The 20,440-nt window shown below is 40.6% G+C and overlaps 2 protein-coding genes and 1 long non-coding RNA gene across 5 annotated transcripts in view; 1 reads left to right on the forward strand and 2 right to left on the reverse strand.

The window, feature by feature from the left end:
* LOC106147013 overlaps positions 1–1,841 on the forward strand; it is a 40,203-nt gene extending 38,362 nt beyond the window's left edge. The window contains exon 5 of the long non-coding RNA XR_001231709.1: positions 488–1,841. This is a non-coding gene — a long non-coding RNA (uncharacterized LOC106147013). The remainder of the gene's footprint in view (positions 1–487) is intronic.
* Positions 1–20,440, reverse strand: part of LOC102005069 (glycine N-acyltransferase-like protein Keg1) — a 33,575-nt gene that overhangs the window by 7,478 nt on the left and 5,657 nt on the right. The window contains exons 1-2 of one of the 3 annotated variants that reach the window (XM_005408044.1): positions 6,712–6,816; positions 2,973–3,068 (exon numbers count right to left, since the gene is read on the reverse strand). In XM_005408044.1, coding sequence (XP_005408101.1) covers positions 2,973–3,050 — 78 coding nt within the window. In that variant the 5' untranslated portion in view covers positions 3,051–3,068; positions 6,712–6,816. Of the gene's footprint in view, positions 1–2,281; positions 2,390–2,972; positions 3,069–6,711; positions 6,817–20,440 lie in introns of those variants that run through there. The other 2 variants (XM_005408046.2, XM_005408045.1) reach the window with 2 other exon arrangements.
* LOC102004740 (glycine N-acyltransferase-like protein Keg1) lies at positions 11,944–20,434 on the reverse strand. The gene is made up of 5 exons (XM_005408043.1): positions 20,411–20,434; positions 18,394–18,501; positions 16,601–16,727; positions 15,017–15,188; positions 11,944–13,904 (listed from the first exon to the last, which is right to left on the reverse strand). Exons 1-5 carry the CDS (start codon positions 20,432–20,434, stop codon positions 13,502–13,504), a joined length of 834 nt encoding a protein of 277 aa, XP_005408100.1. The 3' UTR covers positions 11,944–13,501.

Raw genomic sequence — 20,440 nt, forward strand, 5'->3', positions numbered from 1 at the left:
ATGAGAGTTCCGAGTCCCCACCAGGCCACCACTCAGAGGAGAGAGCAGGAGGAGTCTCCTTTGTTCTGGAGGTTGGAGCCCATGTTCCCCACTCAGCCTTTTCTGATGGGGCTGCACTGCGGGGTTGCCGTGGTGCTTCCTTCACGTGTACAGATGCTGTGTAGAGTTTACCAGGCGTCTGCTCTCTTAGTGCACTGACTAAGGAGAGAAGGCTTTTCTTCCAGGGTGTGCAGCTGTGCAGCATGGTATAGCTAGCTGTCCAACTTCAGTCGTGTCTACAGGAGGTGTCGAAAGAAGTGTGCATTGGAACAAATCCCCCTGCCTACTCCAGCTTCCTCTTTCTGCATTTCCAAGTCTTCTTACATTGCACACACACACACACACACACACACACATGCACGCACACACCTCTTGACTCTCTAGTACATCAATGAGTAAAAGTGCATTATAATTTCCTTTTCTATTTTTCTCTTGTTTTATATCACAGGGCTGCAGCAGGAAGAGCAGCTCACTCAGCTCCTTCACAGAGGCAGGTGTCTCCTGTGTGGACCAGCTCAGATCCCCCAGCGTGGGGCTGGACTTCCCTTGGCTTCCTGGTGTTCACCAGGGGTGGCCCTGCGCGGATGGAGGTTGGAGAGGGTCTCAGGACTGAACCCTTTTCCTTCGCATGCTGTGCCAGGTGCAAGTGGAGTCCTGCTCATCAGCCTTCTCCTGTTCTGTTCCCTTTCCTTTTCAACCACAGCACCCTGATCCTCTCCTCCAAGATGAGAACCCACATCCCGCACCTAGTCTCTCTGTGATGCATTATTACTGCTCTTCCACTCTTTTATGTTTTTACCATAGTCTTAATCTTGAGATACAGGTTCACAAGCACTTGCTGGAAAACGAGCTTGTATTCCCTTTTGTTGTGTCCTTCTACAGCAACATTTCCCCAAAGCTAGAGTGTAAAACTACAGCGAGGAGATTGGTACTGAGAGAAGCAGGATGTGGACTATTTCCAGCGGCATGGGGGCCCTGTGTTGTCTCTTTATGTTTGTTCCCACTCCTTTCAATCCAAGTGCTCCTTGGCCATTGGCACCACGTTTGTGTCCTGCTTCCCTGTAACACTGCAACTGCAAGAGTCTTTTACAAACAGAATCATGCAGCCTGTAAACTCTTAGGAATTTTTTCCCACTCAGTGTACTTTTCTGGAGATTCATTCATGTGTTGGAAGCATCAACAGTTGATACATTTTACTGCTCAATATTTTTCTATAATATGGATATGGTGAAATTTGACCTTTTACCTTCTGGAAGCTATCTGAGCTATTTCCAGCTTTAGCTATTTTCTATGAAGCTCTTGTATATATTTATTTTGGCACTTTTTTATCAGCTGTGTATATTTTTATGTGAGCATCACTTTACGGTTTTTGGAGACACTCGCTCAGGGGGTAGTTGCTGGTTGTATGACCACTGTACATGTAGCTTTGAGACAAATCTGCAGCTGTCCTACTCCTCACTCCCGTCCCAGCTTAGAGGTGACCCAGTGTTGATGCATTATTGCCAGCATTTTGGTCTTGAGCTCCAGCCTTGTTCTAAGCAGGCAGGTGTCCTTGGGGCAGGTGAATCAAGTATCTGAATTATATCCGGGCTCCAGCAGTAAGAAGCTGGCCATGTTATCCAGTTTCTCTCTGTCTCTGATCCATCATCTGTACCATCAGGAGAACAGTGCTTCCTTCTCTGAGTGCTTTCAGATATATATCAGTTCATCCATCCCTTTTTACTCGTCCAGTTTCACACACCAGGGAGACAATACTATGTTTGCACATGTGACTCTGATTTATTCCACTTATGAGTATGGACTCAAATTGTATCCATTTACCTATAAATGTCTCAAGTTTATCTTTCTTTATGGCTGAGTAGTACTCCATTGTATAAAAAGACCATATCTCTTTATCCATTCCTCGGTTGATGGGCATCTGGGTTGTTTCCAAGACTTAATTATGGGACAGATTACACTGCTATTTCCTTGGGTGCAGGCATCTTGCTTCATCGGTAAGTCTCAGTGAGCTGTGAGAGGGAACACTGAAAGGTGCTTGGCGTTGCTGGCTCTGCTCCTGTCCCTGGTGTGGGGCCCCCTGGACCGGAGCTCTGTGCTCTTCTTGTTGATTCAATTGCTGGTTTCTTGTGAAAATAAATTTTAAAAATCAATTCCTACTAAAGAATCCATTACTACACTCAGTAGTTGTCCAAAATTTAAAGTACAAAAATAAGTTCTTTAAAAAATACACATAAATACAAACCTTTTGTAATAAATATTGCTGCAGTGATATTCTGAATAGTTTTGTCCTGGTTCTCTTTCATGGGTAACATGGGGTCTGCTTTTGTGCTTTTGTGTAGTAGGATCTGACCTATTAAATGTTGCAAGAAGATGCGCGGTAGTTAACCTCTCATTGATACATGAGTTTTAAAACTGTTATCTATTGAAATCAAACATTTAAAGATATAACAGGGAAGGGGCTGGGGATTTAGCTCAGCGGCAAAAGCGCCTGCCTGGCATGCGCAAGGTCGTGAGTTCGGTTTCCGGTACCGGAGAAAAACCAAAAAAAAAAAACAAAACAACAAAAAAAATAAAGATATAACAGGGAAAATGTTTAGTATTGTAAAAAAAAAAAAAAAACAAAACAACAAAAAAAATAAAGATATAACAGGGAAAATGTTTAGTATTGTGAATCATTTCTGAAAGTCTACATTGAGTGAGCAAAGAACACTCCCCTGCCATTTGGGGTATTGGGTAGGTCACATCACGGGGACCTGTTTCCTTTTCTGCGATACGAGTATAAAACACCTCTCTTCCTAGAAGTGAGGTGGACATCAAGTGACACAACATCAAAGAGTTTCTGCCGTGGCCCGGATGCTTGGTATCAGGTACTTGTCTGCACTCTCTCACAGGCCCTCAGTGGTCCTTTTTCCTGAAGAACGTTCCAGTCTCACCTTTAGGGACTCGGGGAGGGCCATCCTCAAAGATTTCTCCAGCAGCTGCAGCTTCTGTGGACTTTGCAAATGCAACATCTTGGCAAGTACCTCAGCCTGCAGAGACAGGGAAAACAGCCAGACGTGAGAAGAGGCTTCCATTTGTTCCAACAAAGCACCGTAAGTGGATACTGTGTAAACAACAGGGATTTGTGCGTCACGGTTCTGGAGCCCTGCTCCCGCAGACTCCATGTCTGGGGAAGATCTGCCTTCTGGTTCACGGATGACACCTTCTGACTGTGTTCTTAGTACTGGAAGGACAAGCTAGACCTCTGGCATTTCTTTTATCAGGGCACTAACCCCACTGATAAGGGATCCATCCTTGTGACCTACTCACCTCCCAATGGCTGATTTACCTGAGTATTAGTAACAAGAGAGAACAAGCTGCCCTCTTTTATTTTTAATGATCCTTGTGTAATAAAATTTATACCAAACCTAGACAATATAAGAAGTGATGTTATAAGCCAACTCCATCTATAATGATAGAGTAAACTGAACTTGAAATGGAGCATTTACAATTACAAGCACTTTGCATGTAACATGTCAGTACTACCAACAAGTGCCTTATGCAGTGAGGACGATTCTACTTTTCTTCTAAGTTTTATGCTAAGTGTTCTTTTTATTATTTTCATTTTAATGGGCTATGTGTGCAATACATAATAACTGCATTCACTTTGGGAACTGCACATATTTACATACATATCGTACCTTGCCATTTTATTTCCCCTCCCCTCCCCTCCCCTCCTGTCTTCCCTCATCCCATATCTCCTTCCCACCTCCACAAAGTCTGCCTCCCGGTTTCCCTATTATCTGTCTTGTATGGTGCTTTTACAATTATGCATATTTGGTGTTTTTTTATGAGACAAGCCATGTGATATATATGCTTCTAAGTCCACTTAGTCTCAGCATTATGGTCTCAAGGTGCATTCATCTTCCTATAAGTGAGTCAAAGGGTCCTTCTTTATGGCAAAGCAGCTGCCTATTATATGCCTTGGAAGAGGTGGAGCTGGCACAGTCACTTTAGATTTCTAATCTTACTGTGAAGGACAGGACACTGGAGAGGCACCACCGAAATTCTGCGGGGCCAAGCCAAGAAGCCACTGTGACACAGGAGCAGCGGGTGCTGAGCTGATGTCTAAGCACAGGATTTTCTACGGGGCCTTTAGTTTGTGTCACACACACCAAAGTCCTCACAAACGCCAAGGAAGAATGAGAATGGCCAGAATATAAGGTCTTTCTCTCTAAAAGTTTTCTTTTACTTTTTTCTACCATTCTGAATTTCATTCATTAAAGTAAGTTAGGATTTTTTTTTTTTTTTGGTGTTTTTGAAACAAATTAAGACTGTAAGATGAATTTTCTATTCCCAGGATAAATCTCATTGATTGAGACATATGAAGCTTTTTATATAATAACAAATACATTTCTATTACACTGTTGAATATTTCTTCATTTATGTTTCTGAGGTATATAGGCCTACACATTTCTTTATCCAGTCTTGATATAATATTTACAAACTGCATAATGTGAGTCTTCTGTGCAAGCATGCATGCACTTGATCAGAAGTTAACAACAAAAATAAAATAAAATAAATACAAATGGCAAATAAATACATGAAAAATGTTCAACATCATTAGTCATTCGAGAAATGCAAATTAAGACAATACTGAGATATCATCTCACTCCAGAAAGAATGGCTATCATCAAGAAATCAACCAATAACAAATGCTGGAAGGGCTGTGGGGAAAAAGGAACCCTTCTTCACTGTTGGTGGGAGTGTAGACTTGTGCGAACATGGTGGAAATCAGTCTGGAGATTCTTCAGTAAACTAGGATTAGAGGTTCCATTCAACCCAGCTGTTCCCCTTTTGGATATTTTTCCAGAAGAACTAAAAACATCATACCACAGGGATATATGTGCAAACATGTTTATAGCAGCACAATTTGTAATAGTTAAACCATGGAAACAACCCAAATGCCCATCAGTTGAGGAATGGATAAAAAAATGAGGCATTTTTATATAACGGAATATTACTCAGCTATAAAGAAAGACAACCTCAAGGCTTTTATAGGTAAGTGGATGCATCTAGAGACCATACTCATGAGTGAAATAAATCAGATTCACATGTGTAAACATCGTTTTGTTTCCTTAGCATAAGAATCTCAAAGAGTGAATACAATCTAAAAGGTACAATAGATATTGTGAAGGGGAAAGAAACTTCTCAAAAGGAAGGAATGACTGGGATGAGGGAAAAGAGAAGAGAAAGAAAGAAGGGAAAGTATGAATATATATACACGGGATAGCTAAGATAATTGCACTACTGATTTCTATTGTGTTATTGAAAGGAACAGTTAATGTTTAATTGTTTGATCAATCTTACAGGCCTATATTTGTTTATCTGAGTAAATAATTTGAAGATAGCAATATGCAATACAACAACCATTGTTGATTTCCTATCACTTTGTCTGAAATTCCGTATTGCTTTTGTTGTTTTTATGTTGTTTTATTTATTTCTGTATGTCTATTAGTATGTTTAGGCCTTTTATCTTTAAAATAAAGAAATAAAATAAAATAAAGAAGTTAACAATAACAGCAACAGCAAAAGTATTATGTTCACCTAAAAAGGCAGAATGAAACTCAAAGATGCCCTGTGAATAGGACATTTCAGCAGTTTCAAGACATGAAGTCCACAGTGACTTTGGACTCAGGCTTCCCATTAATAGAAATGGGGAACAATTCAAAAGGAGAAAATAAGGGCTTTGAATTATTTTATAAAGCAATGCTAACAGGAAATTACATGACACAATCTCCATGTCTAGCACAAGACAGAGTAAATAAAAATTATGAGATCATAGTCTGTCACAGCCCTAAGGAACCATGAACCAAATAAGTACAATATATACACACACTGAAGAGTATTAAAAGGAGAAATATGGAAGTTAGTGCACAGTCCATGATTAGATTGTATAAATCTTTGATTATACAGGCCGGGGATATAGCTCAGTGGCATAAGTGCCTGTCTGACAAGTGCAAGGTCCTGAGTTCGATTCCTGGTATCAAAAAAGAAAACAAACAAACAAACAAAAATCATTGGTTATACATAGTCAATAAACAAACATGAAAAAATACTAAGAGATAGAACAGTAAGTTTAGAAGGAAAACAAAATATTGGATGCTACTTCTATGCCACAGCATTATAAATAAAACATTTCCAACTAGGTTTCTTTTTCAGATCATTTAAATTAACAGTAAATTTGGCCTGTGTTCTTTTGCATATCTTTCTACATACTTCTTCTGGTGTTTGAAGGAGTACTTCACATTCACGGTTAATATTTACCCAATGAAAAAGCTGTGTTTCATAGAGGTCTCCTAAAGGAGCAAAGCAAATAACGTCTAAACAGAATCAGTATACAATAGATGCTACATAAACGTCTTTGGCTCGGTATACTTCCTTGCCAATACTGTTTGTTGTCCACACACCACTAATTTGCAAACTCCTTCCTTGGTTATTACCTCTTTAGAATTCTTAGTTCTAAGATTTTTTTCTATGCTACCTTCTGCTGGTTACACATAATTTTCAAGGTAAATAAACCTTCCCTTCCAATAAGGGTCAATGAAATAGATGAGAACTTCTTTGAAAAACAAACAAGAACATATGATTTTTTCCCTCTTCGCTATCGGAAGAAAAGGGCAGAGTTTTTACCTTGTGAGATGTGCGCTTCTCTGGAAAGTTGTGGCCACAGAGGGAGAGGTTCCAGGATTAAATGACAAGTGTTAAACCTTTCCAGAACAGGATATTCCTTTTATCCTGGCACGTGGAGCTAGACTTGTGGTAAATTTTTTACAGAAGTTGCTAAGCTGAAGATCTTTTGTGGACCTTGCTCTTTTAAGAAAAACAGGGAAAAGGTGCTGGCTGGCATGGGGTTCAGTGACATGGTTCTTCTCTCTAGCTCTCACTGTCTCAGGAATTGATTTTGGAGAACTGGGAGTCTGACCATGTGCCCCCTCTAGTCTGCTTTCCCAGCACATCAGTTTTCTGTCTGTCCTGTTGGAAGACAACTGCAAGCGAAGGCCTGGGAAGATCTGATTGTCAGGGAAACCCCCTTTCCTCCTTCCCCTCTTCCTAGCCACCTGCGACAGAGGCATATGGGGAGGCCGAGGCGCTGAGTGAAATGAGGCCTTCAAACCAGAGCTCTTCACCTGTACACAAGCAGGACAGAAAACCTGCTACGTGTACCGAGTGCTGAAGGATTTCCCTCATTTCTGAAAAACGGCGCTTCACTTCAACATCGCAGTGATGACTCAGCAGTTTGCTTCACTTCAACATCGCAGTGATGACTCAGCAGTTTGCAGTGTTAATAGACGCGGAAGCCGCTGCTCAGGGAGCTTGAACGTCTCCCTGTTGGCTGCATAGCTACTCGGCAGTGCCAACAGGATCTCATCCCAGAGCCCTATAGTACAGAGCACCTCCAACTCTCCTAGACAGCGCTACCCTCCTAAACACAGGGTGTGCTTTCCTACCTGGCGTGCGTGAGTTAAGAGGACAGTTTCTCCTCTCAAGTCTGTTATGTGAAAACAACCAAAAAGGGAAGTTTAACTGATAATTTTGTGGATGAAGAGATTTAATTAGAACAAAGACCCTGGCAACTGTGACTACATAAAGTAAATGTGCACAATATTCCAAGGCTTTTCTGTACAATCCAAAACAGCTCTGAATCTCCCACAATGATTAGGAAAGTACGACATATTCCAGTGTGTGAAAGTGTGCCGGATCCCGTCCACATCAATTACTTATATGTCATCTATGCCGCTTCTCTTAGATGTGATTTGTTTGCAAGTCTAAAATATTTCCTAACTGAGCCTTTAAAAATCATTTGTCTGCTCTCACTCTGAAGCACTAATTTTCTGCGCACCTCCTGTAGCTTGATCTTTGTCATGGATTAAAAAATATGACCTTTTTCCTGAGAAGAACACTGAGACACTTCCTCAGAGATGATACAGCTCCTGTCACCAAGGTGCTGACTCTGCACAACAGGCTGAGACGTAGTTATTACCCTAATCACAGAGACCTGACCACTACTGCCTCAGTCTCTCCGGCTCTCAAATTCAATCACGTGACTGAGGAATCTCCACCTGGCTTGGAACATACAGCTCTGATTCAAATATCTGCTCCCTTTTGCGTTAGAGAAGTCGTTTGTCTTCCCCAGCACGGTTCCCCATCTGTGAAATAGCATTGTTGTGTTAGACAAGGTAAATTCTCAGTTTATTGTTAAGCTCAGAAGATCATAGCTTCCCCTAAACATAGAGCTCGCAGTGCTAAAATAGCATCTGAAGAGACTCTTAGAAAAGACTTCCTCACCTGGCTGTAACCTGCCTTCCTAATGCCCCAGTGATATATTTGTTGAATGTATTCATTTATGACTTTGTTATTTGGTTTTAAAAGTTCCTGTAACCTCTGTGATGGTTTGTGTCTGGAAATCCCCACAAAACCTCACACAGTCTTGGATGGGCTTCTAGAGTTTTTGATTGAGTCATAGTCCAATGCTGGGATTATGGGTGTGAGTGCTACACTCACCCATCCTGGGGTGGGTAGCCTGCATACAATGTAAGGGAGGGAAAGAGGCTTGCTCTTGCTACTTTTGCTGTCTTCTGCTGCCATGAACTCTCTGCCATGTGCCACCTTGCCTTGGAGCCAGCTGAGTATAGATTGAAACCTCCACAAACTGTGAGCTAAATAAACCATTCCCTGTTAAATTTGGGTGCTGGGTATTTTGTCTCAGCAACAAAAGAAAAGTAACTGAAACAAATTTTTTTATTGTTGTTAGTGACAGTGGTTATAAAAGTTCATGTAACTCCTCTCTCTGTGGAACATGTCATGGAATCTGTGTTCTGAGGTCACAGTCACTTTCATTAGGTTCAGAATAAATTCTCTTTATACCTTTAAAGCAAAGTTCTTATATTATGTTTAAACCAGAGGTTTTAAAAAGTTAAATGGGTTAGCATTTATGAAATGCTTAGAAGAGTACCTGAAAAGTAGAAATGTGTACTGGTGTTTCTTAAATGAGACAGAACCAAAAATTACTCTGATGTAGGGCAAGATGCATGTATAAACATGTCTCTTAAAATACCAAGTCATATAATTTTTGTGTATTATTGTACACCTGCCTATTTTGACAAGCTGATTGAATGAGACACACTGCTGAAAAAATGTGAGAGAGGTGGTGTATTTTCCTAATACACAGAACTGCAAATCCAAATAACTGTTTGCTTTTCTGAAAACAGTCTCATCCAGTTCTTCAGCTGTGTCTTCCTCTGGTGGACACTCCTGACTACCTTACTGTGAGTGGACATAGCTCATTCACAGTCTTACAAAAGGCTATGACTATATTTGTATTCCTACTATTGATGAAACAACTATGTTAAAATACTACCCAAAACATAGCCAGATAGCCAGATAGCACAGATAATGTATTTTTAAATCTTAGATTAAAATATTGTCCTAAGTTACCTACATCTTAACAGGGTACTAATTTAGGAGAGGAAGAAATATTTTCCTGTTTTACAAGTGTAGAAACCCATTTTCTAATACTAGAAATGGGTGGTTCCAATTCACCTCTGATACTGATCCATGTATATTCTGGGGTGATTCCAAAGGCACAGGTTCCCAGCAGTTGGCTGGAAATGATGCAAGACTGCCCCCTGCCCTGAACTAATCAAAGAATGTAAGTGTATTTGATGTGGCTAAATGGATTGAGGTGTATTGTGTTACTCGATAATCAATATGAAGATGACGGGTGATGGCCTGGAGCTGTCCAATACCAGTTCTTAGGAAGAATCCCATGCACTGCCAATTGTGCTTTCAGGTGAACTTGACACCTTCAGACTCTGGAAGGACTCATAGTTCACTAAGGGAGTTTGGAGACTGAATGTTCTGTTTGGGATGTGGTTTGCTCTGAGGGTTTATATATAAGAGGAGGTATGGGAAGGGGTCTGAACCTCTGAGAGGGTGGAAGCACAGGGAGAGATACTGTCCCTGGAAGTGCTACCTCAAAAGGAATTAAAATGGTTTGCACCATAGACAGTTATCTTAAGAGGAAGCTGATCTTCAAAACACCCTTCTATGGTCTGGAGATGGGCCCTGCTCATTTCACACATGCTCTTGAATATACCATTTACAGATCTTCACCCCAACATAGATAATTCCTTTGCTGTGCCTTTGAGCCTCTAAAATTGGAAGCTAAATAACCCTCTTTTCTTTATAAAGTTACCCCATCTTAGGTATTTCGTGATAATAATGACAAACAGACTAGAGCTACCCCAAACACAAATCTTATCAGGCTCCTGTGTATCTGGTCTCAATAGCTTCAATAGTCCAAGATGATAAGGCCTTATTTTACAAGCATGGATCCCTCTAGTCTTCTAGAAATGAGTCAACTATGCAAGTAATTAAAGAATCAGACCTATAATATGGATATTTTAGTATAACAAGGAAAATCAATATGTATAACAATTTATATCCTTATGACTTGCAGCAGAATTTTATCCATTAAAGTCTGTTAACTATAAATGCATAATTGAATAATTAATTCAGAGTTATAGGTTGGATTATTATGAAAATTTTGTACAAGTTTAGAAGATCTACTACAACTTCTAATCTACTAATTTTATTGTAAGTTTAATCACTAAAGTTTTAAGAAGTATTTGCTGTTGAGGATGATTCTATTTGTTACAGATAATTTGTCTTCAAAAGGAAAATTATAAATATAGTTGGGTCATTAAATGTATTTAATATACTAGGTTTATAAATGGATCTATCCACATTTATGGGTTCTTCAAAAGAAATTGCTTGCATTTCAGACCTCTAACTGACTTGGAAATAGAACAAGAAATTCATATCAAAATGAATTTTGAAAAAAATGAATTTACTGGGAGAAAATCCTTGAAAGCTATTAATTTGACTCAGCATTAGTATCAAAAATATACAAAACACAAAATTCACAACGGAAAGAACAATAATCATAAGTGGACAACTCAGCTAAAGTACAAATAGCCAGTGAATGCATGAAGAAATGCTCAGCATCTTTAGACATTGGAAAGGCAAATTAAATCTACATTGAGATTCCATTTCATCTTCATCAGGGTGTCTAGTATCAATAAAATTTTAAAAAACAGCTGTATGGTTTGTGTCTGCATGTCCCCCCAAATCCTCATGCAGTCATGGAGTGGGCTTCTAGATTTATGATTGCTTTATGGTCCAATGTTGGAATTACAGATGTGAGTGCTACACCTGCCCTGGGGTGGGTAGTTTGCATACAATGTAAGGGAGGAAAAGAGGTTTCCTTGCTGCTCCCCCCTTTTGCTTTTGTTGGTATTGGCTACCTTCTGTTGCTGTGAACGGTTGCCCTCTGCCATGTGCCACCCTGCTTTGGAGCCAGCCGAGTATGGACTGAAATCTCCACGGACTGTGAGCTAAATAAACCTTTCCTTCCTCAATTCTGGGTGTCAGATATTTTGTCTCAGCAAGGAGAGAAAAGTAACCAAGACAACAGCAAATACTGGTGAGGATGTGGGGTAAAGAATCATCTATACACTGTTGGTTATAATGAAATTGGTATGGCCACTGTGGAAAAGAGTATGGAGGCTCCTCAAAAAATAAATATAAAGTTAAGTATGATCCCACCCAACCACTCCTTGTTATATACCCAAAGGAATGAAAGGCAACGTACTGACATACCTACACCCAGGGTATTTATGGCCCAATTTAAAACAGCCAAGTTACAAAATCAGCATAGATGACCACCAGTGGAATAAAGGATGAAGCAAACGTCATATGAAGATATTAGCTAAACAGAAAAAGGCACTCAGATAATTCTCAGCATAATGAATGGAACTGGAGATCATCATATTAAGCAAATAAAAGACTTAGAAAGACAGGTATCATGAGTTTCCTGTAATATGTGGAATGGAAGAAGGAAAGATGGCATGAAATTAGAAGGATGACATTAGGGAAGGGAAAGAACTGGGAGGAAAGAGGGTGAATAAGAAAGGGCTTTAGGGAGGGTGGATATTATCAAAGTATATTAAATACCTACATGAAAATGTCATAATGAAACCCATCATGGTGTACAATTTCACAGGTGCTAAAAATTTTTCTTAAAAACATAAAGATGAATCTATTTAAAAGAACAGAATGGAGCTCTATAGGTCCATCATCTTGAGGGCTCTTTAGCCAAGACTGGAAAGAAAATATTCTTATTATTCGTGGCAAATTCTTATGGAAGTCTTGAATAAATTCTGAATGATGACCTAAAGCCATATAACAGTCTACCTCAGGCTGTTGAGTTTGTTTCAAGATTGAATGGGCCAATCTCTATCACAGGTTGTTTTACATGTTATTATCATCACTGCTTTGCGATAGCTTCATTTGGTAAGACAAAATCAATATTCCTCTTCCCTACTAACTCAAGATTTCTCTTTAACTGGATTAGTGCTCTGTCTCTTTCTCTCTCTGCCATGTATCATGTGGCCTCTTTGTCTCAGTATGAAGAGATTCTCTTCTCCCTTCTTCTCTATCACAAGTTCCTCTTCTATTTGTGACATCAGGGCAGGTCTGCAGATTATGTACTACCCAGTGTTCAAGGACAAGCCTCTCACCTATTTCTCTTACTCGTTGAGGAACTGGGCTGTGATGGTCCCAAACCTTATCTCAGGGACATTGCCTTTCCTTCTTTCCTCCTTTGAGCACCGATCTTCTCAGCCCCTGTCCCAGATCATACACACCACTACATTAGGTCTGAATGTTCCTGCTAAGGTTCCACAAAGAATTTCTGCACTGTGAGAGGAATCTGGAGGGGATTAATAAAACTCAGTCTTTAGAAACAATGCTGGAATCCTTTTTCAGGGTATGAGTTGCAAAAGACAGCTCTTTGCAAAATACATTAGTACAAGTTGGAAAAGTATTATTGACTGCTTTGTTTCTGAATAATTATTATTGCTTCACATATATTATTTATATTCATATATGCATGTAATATATTTTACAATGTTTTCATGGAAGATGTAGGAAGCTATCTGGGAAAGAATACACAGGAGAGACAACTCTTCAGGCAATAAAAGAAAAAAAAAAAGCCAACGAGGCCAAAGGGGAAAAAAATCATAGAATCCACGTCCTGCCAAGTGAAGAAGCGTCAGTGATCCAGGGGAGCAAAGGAGAAACCATGCAGCCAATTAAAGCAGAATATAAGCGACCTGAACGGAGGGAGGGGTACCACACAGGGAGCGGGTGTGTCCGGCCACTTCAGCCCAAGGAAATGAAGGACAGCCTGTGAGTGGTTTGATGACAAGGATTCAGGGTGAGCTGTTTGTCACTGACCCCTGTTCCCCGAGCTCACAGTCTACTCCACATTACACTTGATTCTTTTTCTCAGCTTCCCCATCCACAGCTCCAGATATATGCACAGCCCACTCTCAGCATCCCGTGCTCAGGGCCAGTGTCACACAGGCACACAGTTCCACTGGTTCCACTCACAAGGCATAGGGACATAATGCAGCTTGATGCTTGACTTTTGCATGGTGTAGTTGGCCCTGTCCACGTGCCCATACAATGGGAAGCCACGTTTGCTCAGAGTCTGGATCTGGTAGAGGGCAGTATGATAAATGAGAGCCTGGCCCCGGTACTCAGGCACAGTAGCTCCCATTCGCAGCTCTCCAGTGTGGTCCATCAGGGACCAAGACACGGGGGTCCCCTCAGGCCCCAGCAGACAGAAGCTGGGAAAGGTCCGGATACAGCGCTCAATGAATCTCCGGCTTCTCTCAGTGCCACCAAAATACCACAGTTGGTTCACCAGAGCAGCATGGGCAACGTCCAGGGATGAGCGCTTAAACATCTCTTGGTTGCTGTTGGAAAGAAGAAAAAGAGCAGCACTTCGTGTCATGTCCTGGAGGCAAAGAGGCGGTACTGAAGGGCATGTGCTCTGAAACCCAGTGACGTGGGTTCGTATCAACCTGCTTGTGTGGCGCCGGCCCTCTCAGTAGCGAGCCTCTCCTTCTCTGCATTTCTTTGCAGAGGGACTAGAGATGCTGGGCACAACTGACTCCCCTGGACGATCCCCGAGGGGGCTGAGGGGCCGCAGGCAGTTAGAGCAGCACTGTGGGGTCTAACGTTGCTGCCAGTAGGATGCAAGCACCAAATAGGCAAGTTAAGTGAATTAGCTAATTTCAGATAATCATAAGTGCAATGGAGAAAGCCAAACTTGCTCATATATGGGGAGCAGCAGGGAAGAGACTCTGGGGGGGATGATTTTTTTTTTAAAATTAAAAAAAATGTTAAAAAACAATAAAAATGATACAGAATTTCAAAACAAGATGATAGCCAATCAGCACTGGTTGAATATTGCATATTGTCATCTTCAAAGTAGTTGCTCATATCGCCAGACATAGGTATGCAAAATTGATCAAACAATTAAGCTTCAACTGTTCCTTTCAATAAGCCAATAGAAATTAGTAGGTGGGATGACTTGCCAAGGTAACATTTCAACAGATTCCCAGTAACAAAAGAAATCAGTTGTATAAACATTTTTTACTGCCTGTGTATGTTTGTGATTTATAATAGACGAATTGCATTCGTCTTGGGCAATTGCAAGTATACATAGCTCGTCTTGGTGTTTTTTTACTTCCTCTTCCTTTGCCTTCCCCTCCCCTCCCATTCCTGGATCCCTTTCCCATCTCCACAGAGTCTATCTCCCTATTTCCTACCATCTCTCTTTTATTTAGACACTGTAGGATTGGGAGCGATGTGTTTTAGATGGTTGGGGGACCTTAATGCAAGGTTGCACAGACATCAAATGGAACCCCCTCCCAACTCTGGGTTTCTAGGTTCAAAAACAGTGAAAGAATTACTTTCTATCATTTTAAATGGAATTTCTGTGACAGAACTTGAAAACTAACATTAAAGACAACTTCAGCAGGGACAGGTGTGGATGGCGAAGAGTGGCCGTCATCAGACTTACAGGGACTTGGGTTTGTTGGCACTGGATGAGAAGTTCTTTGTGTCCACCAGGAGAGGAATCAGTTTCTCTGCAGTGTCCATTGTCATATAGAGATTGCATTGTGTGTGCTTGACCTGGCCACGATTAATGGATACAAGGTTCTCTATCACCTGATGCAGGCTGGACTGTGAACCTAGATGGGGAAAATGAGGAAGCACGTATCATTGGTCATGTCAACTTTGGGGAACGTTGCGCAATGCTGTTGGAAAGAATGTGGATATAGAGCTATCACGCACACTTTGTGTTCAGTCATAATAGAGGTTTTATATGGCAATGGGTACATCGCTTTCACATTTTCTAAAATTTCTAATTTGGGTAATATCACAAGTCTCCTGTATATGTTACAGCACAGGTATGACTATCAAAGAAGGTAGAGCATAGATCTAAAATTTCTTCAATAAATTCTAGGCACTAAGTATTTAGACTTTTGTTATAATGTCTCAGTATTGTTCTTATCTCACTAACATGATTTTCTCTTTGGAAATGTCTCTAGGCTTGGCTTGATAATGTGCCTTGGCCATAAACAATTGCCTAACAGGCATTAAAAGTGTGCACTGGGTCTCACTTTGGCATTTTTCTCCTGAGGACCCTGTGACTTTTACATGTCAGCCAAGCCACTTCCATCACTGCAGTTAATAATTCCCACAAAATTAAGATCAACAACCAGGACTGAGACCAAGACTAACCTTGTTCTCCCAGTTCTCAGAAAACCCCCCTATTATGTTCAAATGGTTGATCTGGGTGAGACTTGTGGAAGAACCTCCAAGCTAAGTCTACTCCAAAGTGCTGGCCCACACATTATGAGCTAATAAATAATTGTTGCTCTAAATAGATACTTCAAGTGACTTGAATATCTAACTGATAAAAAGAATACTGCTCATTTCCCATTCAAACTCCCATTTAAGCCTTAAGAACTATGTATGTCAGGTATTTTATAATCATTGTTACACACAAGGAATCTCATCCACAGAGAGGTTGTTACTTTCCCTAAATCACAGTAAAAAGGAAGTCCAGTCAGGCTGCAATCTTAGGTAGTCTGACCCTAGACAACATACTCCTATTTACAAAAATACTCCTTTGCGAATTTTACAGTGGAGTGAAACAGAAATTGGACAGAGAGGCAGCTTTGCTCCTTCCTGTTCTCTGATTGATCCTGGGTGCACCGTGAAAAAATTAGGAGACTTAGTAGAGACAATGTTATTCACAATGCCCTATGAAAACTTACCTACCAATGTCTTTGTATTTTCCCTATGAACATGGTGGCTGCAGAGGGTGTGAATGGACAGGAGGCTGAGGATCTAAGATTTGGGGAGGGAAGGTCCGTTGGGTGTAAGGTGCTTGTTCAAAATGAATAGTGAGGGGCTGGGATTTAGCTCAGCGGCAAAGCGCCTGCCTGGCAAGTGCAAGGTCGTGAGTTCAGTTCCCGGTACTGGAGAAAAAAAAGCCAAAAAAAAAAAAACACCCCCAAAACCCCAAAATGAATAGTGAGCCCAGCAATGTGTACACAGAGAACTCGGCTTCAAGCACAGACTCCAGTTCTCTTACTTTGAATCTGCAGATGCTGTTTCCAGTTGATGACTGCGGGGGAGCCCAGGAATTCCTGGCTTTGGTCAGGATCCTTGGAGTAGATTAGGTAAGTGTTGGTGTAGTGATCGAGGTCGTCAGTCATTTCCTGTTTGAGAAGAGAGGAGTCAGCCAGTGTTTGTAATTGGTGATTGCTACTATGGTATTCAATATTCTGTTAATTACTATTTTTACATACTAAAATAAGTATGTTCTGTGGGGGGGATTGTCTTAGGAATTATTTATATTGTGTGGTGAAATTCAAGGTCTTTTATTCAATTATAATGAAAAATTTTCCATACAAATCTCTTCCCATCTCAGCTAATTGTTTGAAACCTCAAGAAGAATCCTCTTAAAATCATGTTTTGATAACTCCAGGAACCTCAAGTGGAAGAGTTGAAAATCAAAATAATAACTTAACAGAATAAACCTGGGGCTGGGCTAGGAGTATGTTCTCATTAAAATCCATCCAGGTCACAGGACTAGAGTTTTCATCTATCAGTGGTGAAATCAAAGAAAAAGATGATGGATGAAGTAATGCTTTCTTTTTTAAAAAAATGAGTAACCATTGTTAAATGAACTACAATTCTACCAAAAAACATATTCACTAATATGTATATTCAAATATGCCCAGCAAATTCCTAAAAGCTGAGGAGGGGATTATTTGAGCATTAAGGAACAGATAAGAGGAAAATTATCACTTCTTAGAATCAGAAAGGGTTTTTTTTAGTGCAATATTAAGATTATATTAAAGAAAAATACACTTTCTACTCAGTAAAGACATTGTGGATCAAACTAGAAATTTATCTCTATTGCCTTATAAAAAATTGTTTTCATCTTCAACATCCAGCTTTGATAAAATTTCTACTAAGCTGCAGTTCTGATCCTATTGTAATATCTACCACATGTTGTTATTTGTTTTCTGCCTGGTTTTATTGACTGTCTCATGGACAGTTGATTACAATACAGTTTCAAATCTCAATGGGAAGACAGTATTCTAGTGAGAAACTGTAATTGAGTAGTAAGGAGTCCATATGTTTCAAGGTCGGTGAATTCTTTTTCCATACTGGGGATTGAGCCCAGAGCCTCCTTAAAAGCTGCATCCCCAGTCACTGTCCCTTTTTTTAAGACCAAGTTCTGCAAAATCTCTGAATTTCTCAGGCTGGTCTTGAACTTGCTATTCTCCTGCCTCTCACACCCGAAGTGCTAGAATTAAATTTTGTTGCAGCAGTCTTCCATAAGCCAGAGCTTTTAAATGACAACAAGTAACTTTTTTGCATTAGGCTAATAGTTGAAAATGTGACAAAGGTCTGATTTATTGCAATATAAAGGCCTAGCCTGGGAAATGATCTTTCAATGACTATAACAAATGATCAGACTCCTCTGTACCAATAAGTTCTTGTCACAAAACTTTTCATTGTTGTCTCTAAATCCCATGGACCTAACGCCACAAGTGAGAAAGGATTACCAAATATGTGCTGGGGGATTGTATTTTAAACAGAAGTAAAATAACAAGTATGTATGTGGCATAAGCTTTTAATTGCTTTCTCCCTGAATTACTACTATATCTTCTCTGCAATTCTGTTCCTGCCCCTTTCACACAATGCTATAATTTTCTCTAGGTTCTCCTGCATGGACCACTTGAACACCTGGCCTTGTGGGCATCACTAGGAGTCATTTCTGTTTCCCTGAGTTAAACCATGTTGCGTGGCACAAAGTAGTAACACAACATACACAAACACAATGGCATATTCGCTCCACAGCTGGTAACTTACCTGCTCCTGAGGACGAATAACTACAGTATTAAAATCAGGCCATGAGTCCACCAGGGCCTTAAGCTTGAATGGGTTTCCCTGGTTCATGTGGAAGACAGTCCCGTAAACCTACAACAGTTCAGCAAAGCAAGAGATCAGCTCATTAGAAAAGATGCTGATGTACCTCTTGTTTGACCAAAATAGAGATTTTTTAAATAAAATCACGGAATTTTTATAATTCAAAAATGGCTAATAACATCTGTGTCAAATGGCTTTTACATCCTTCTTATTCCAATTAAACTATCTTTTAAAAATATTATGATAAAAACAACATATGAACACATTCTCCTGTTGTAGAATCTAGTAGCAGCTTTCACAGTTTTCCTTCTATGAGGTAGACAAAACCAATATTGCAAAAATAAAAAAACTTCAGCTACTTTTTTTACTCATTACATGTATTTTTGGGATTACCCATTAAAGTATTTTGGTCATTTTGGCTTTAAAATCTTTCCCAGGTTATTTGAAAATCTTTATTATCTCACTGATGATATTTATTGATTGTTTCTCTTTCAAAATCAAATTTTCCTGGTTATTAAATAAAAAGTTATCAAGCAATTGAATCACTGACTTATTGGTTATTACATAATGAGACTGTGGGTCTTGCTTCAGTTTTGTTATAGGGGGTTTCTCTGGAGTTGGTCTGGCAGGGGAAGAAGAGAAGAGTGGCCCCTCAGAGGTGCAAGCTGGGCGGACAGTCCAGATTTCCCACTGAATCTCCATGGACACTTGAGGGTAATCGAGGTCTCTGACAATATGGGGTCAAGTTCCAAGTTCTCCACTTGCCCTTCACGGGTGGGGATACAGCCGCTCCCTGTTATGCTCCCTATGTACCATCCCCTGAGGTCATCCTGGGTCTGTGCAGCTCCCTCAGGCCTGGGTGTAATGAGAGTCCTGAGTCCTCACCAGGCCTCCCCTAAACCACTGAGAGGAAAGGGTGAGAGATACCTCCTTCATTCCAGTAAGTGGTTGGGTTCAGTTTGCCCAGTCATTGTGTCAGGCCTTTCAAGGTGGCGATACCAAAAGTAAAAAACACATGTGCCCATGATTCACCTAATGTGTGGCCCAATAATAACTGACACTTGCATGGATTTTCTGCACGTCAGGCAGGGTTACCACCCAAGACATAATCCTTGGTGGTAGCAGCCACCCCAAGAGCTGGAAGCTCTCATGAACCCCATTTTGCCTGGCAGTGAAGCCACATACTGAGATTGTGCTCAGCCACTTGGTACAGGCTCTGCACAGTGGTCACCAAACATGCACGTTCCTTTTCCTATTCCTGCGAAGGAGTGAAGTCCACCCAATGACATCTTTTACGTCAAATGCCTGCGCTTTGACTGACATGTGCTCCCAGCACAAGCTCTAAGGGATTCAGTCTTCTCGTGCAAAATAATCGTGTCCTTTGTGTTATGGCTGTGTCTAGATGTGCCCCCCAAAGCCTCATGGGGTCATAGATGGGGCTCTTTCAGAGGTGGCTGGACCTAGAGTGTGTGATGCTGGGGTCAGGGGTGTGTGATTCTTAACAGGTTCTAGTTATTTCTTGGTCTCCTTCATGAATAACACAAGATCCATTGAGTTTTGTGTCATAGGATTTGATCTTGCATGTTCCAAGAAGATGCGTGGAACATGCATCTGATTGACCTCTGATTGATACACATGTTTTAAAATTAGTGTCTGTGGAAATCAACCTTTGGAAGATATATCTGGGGAAATTTCCACTGCGGTTGTGAACATTTCTGAATGTATACAATGAGTGAGTAGAAAGCACAATTTTGCCTTTCTTTGATATTTAGTAGGTCACATTTTGAGAACTGTTTTCTTTTCTGGGACGTGAGCATAATGGCCATTGAGATGTGGACCTCAGTGTCACAGCAGGAGAGGGCACCTGGCAAGGCAAGGTGTGCAGTTCAAATTTTTTCTTGTTCCCAGTCTCTAATAGGCACTCAGTGGTCCTTTTTCCTGAAGAATGCTCCAGTCTCACCTTTAGGGACTCGGGGAGGGCCATCCTCAA

This window comes from Chinchilla lanigera, unplaced genomic scaffold, assembly GCF_000276665.1.
Source record: "Chinchilla lanigera isolate Chin_1 unplaced genomic scaffold, ChiLan1.0 scaffold00110, whole genome shotgun sequence".
In the NCBI taxonomy this organism is placed as follows: Eukaryota; Metazoa; Chordata; class Mammalia; order Rodentia; family Chinchillidae; genus Chinchilla; species Chinchilla lanigera.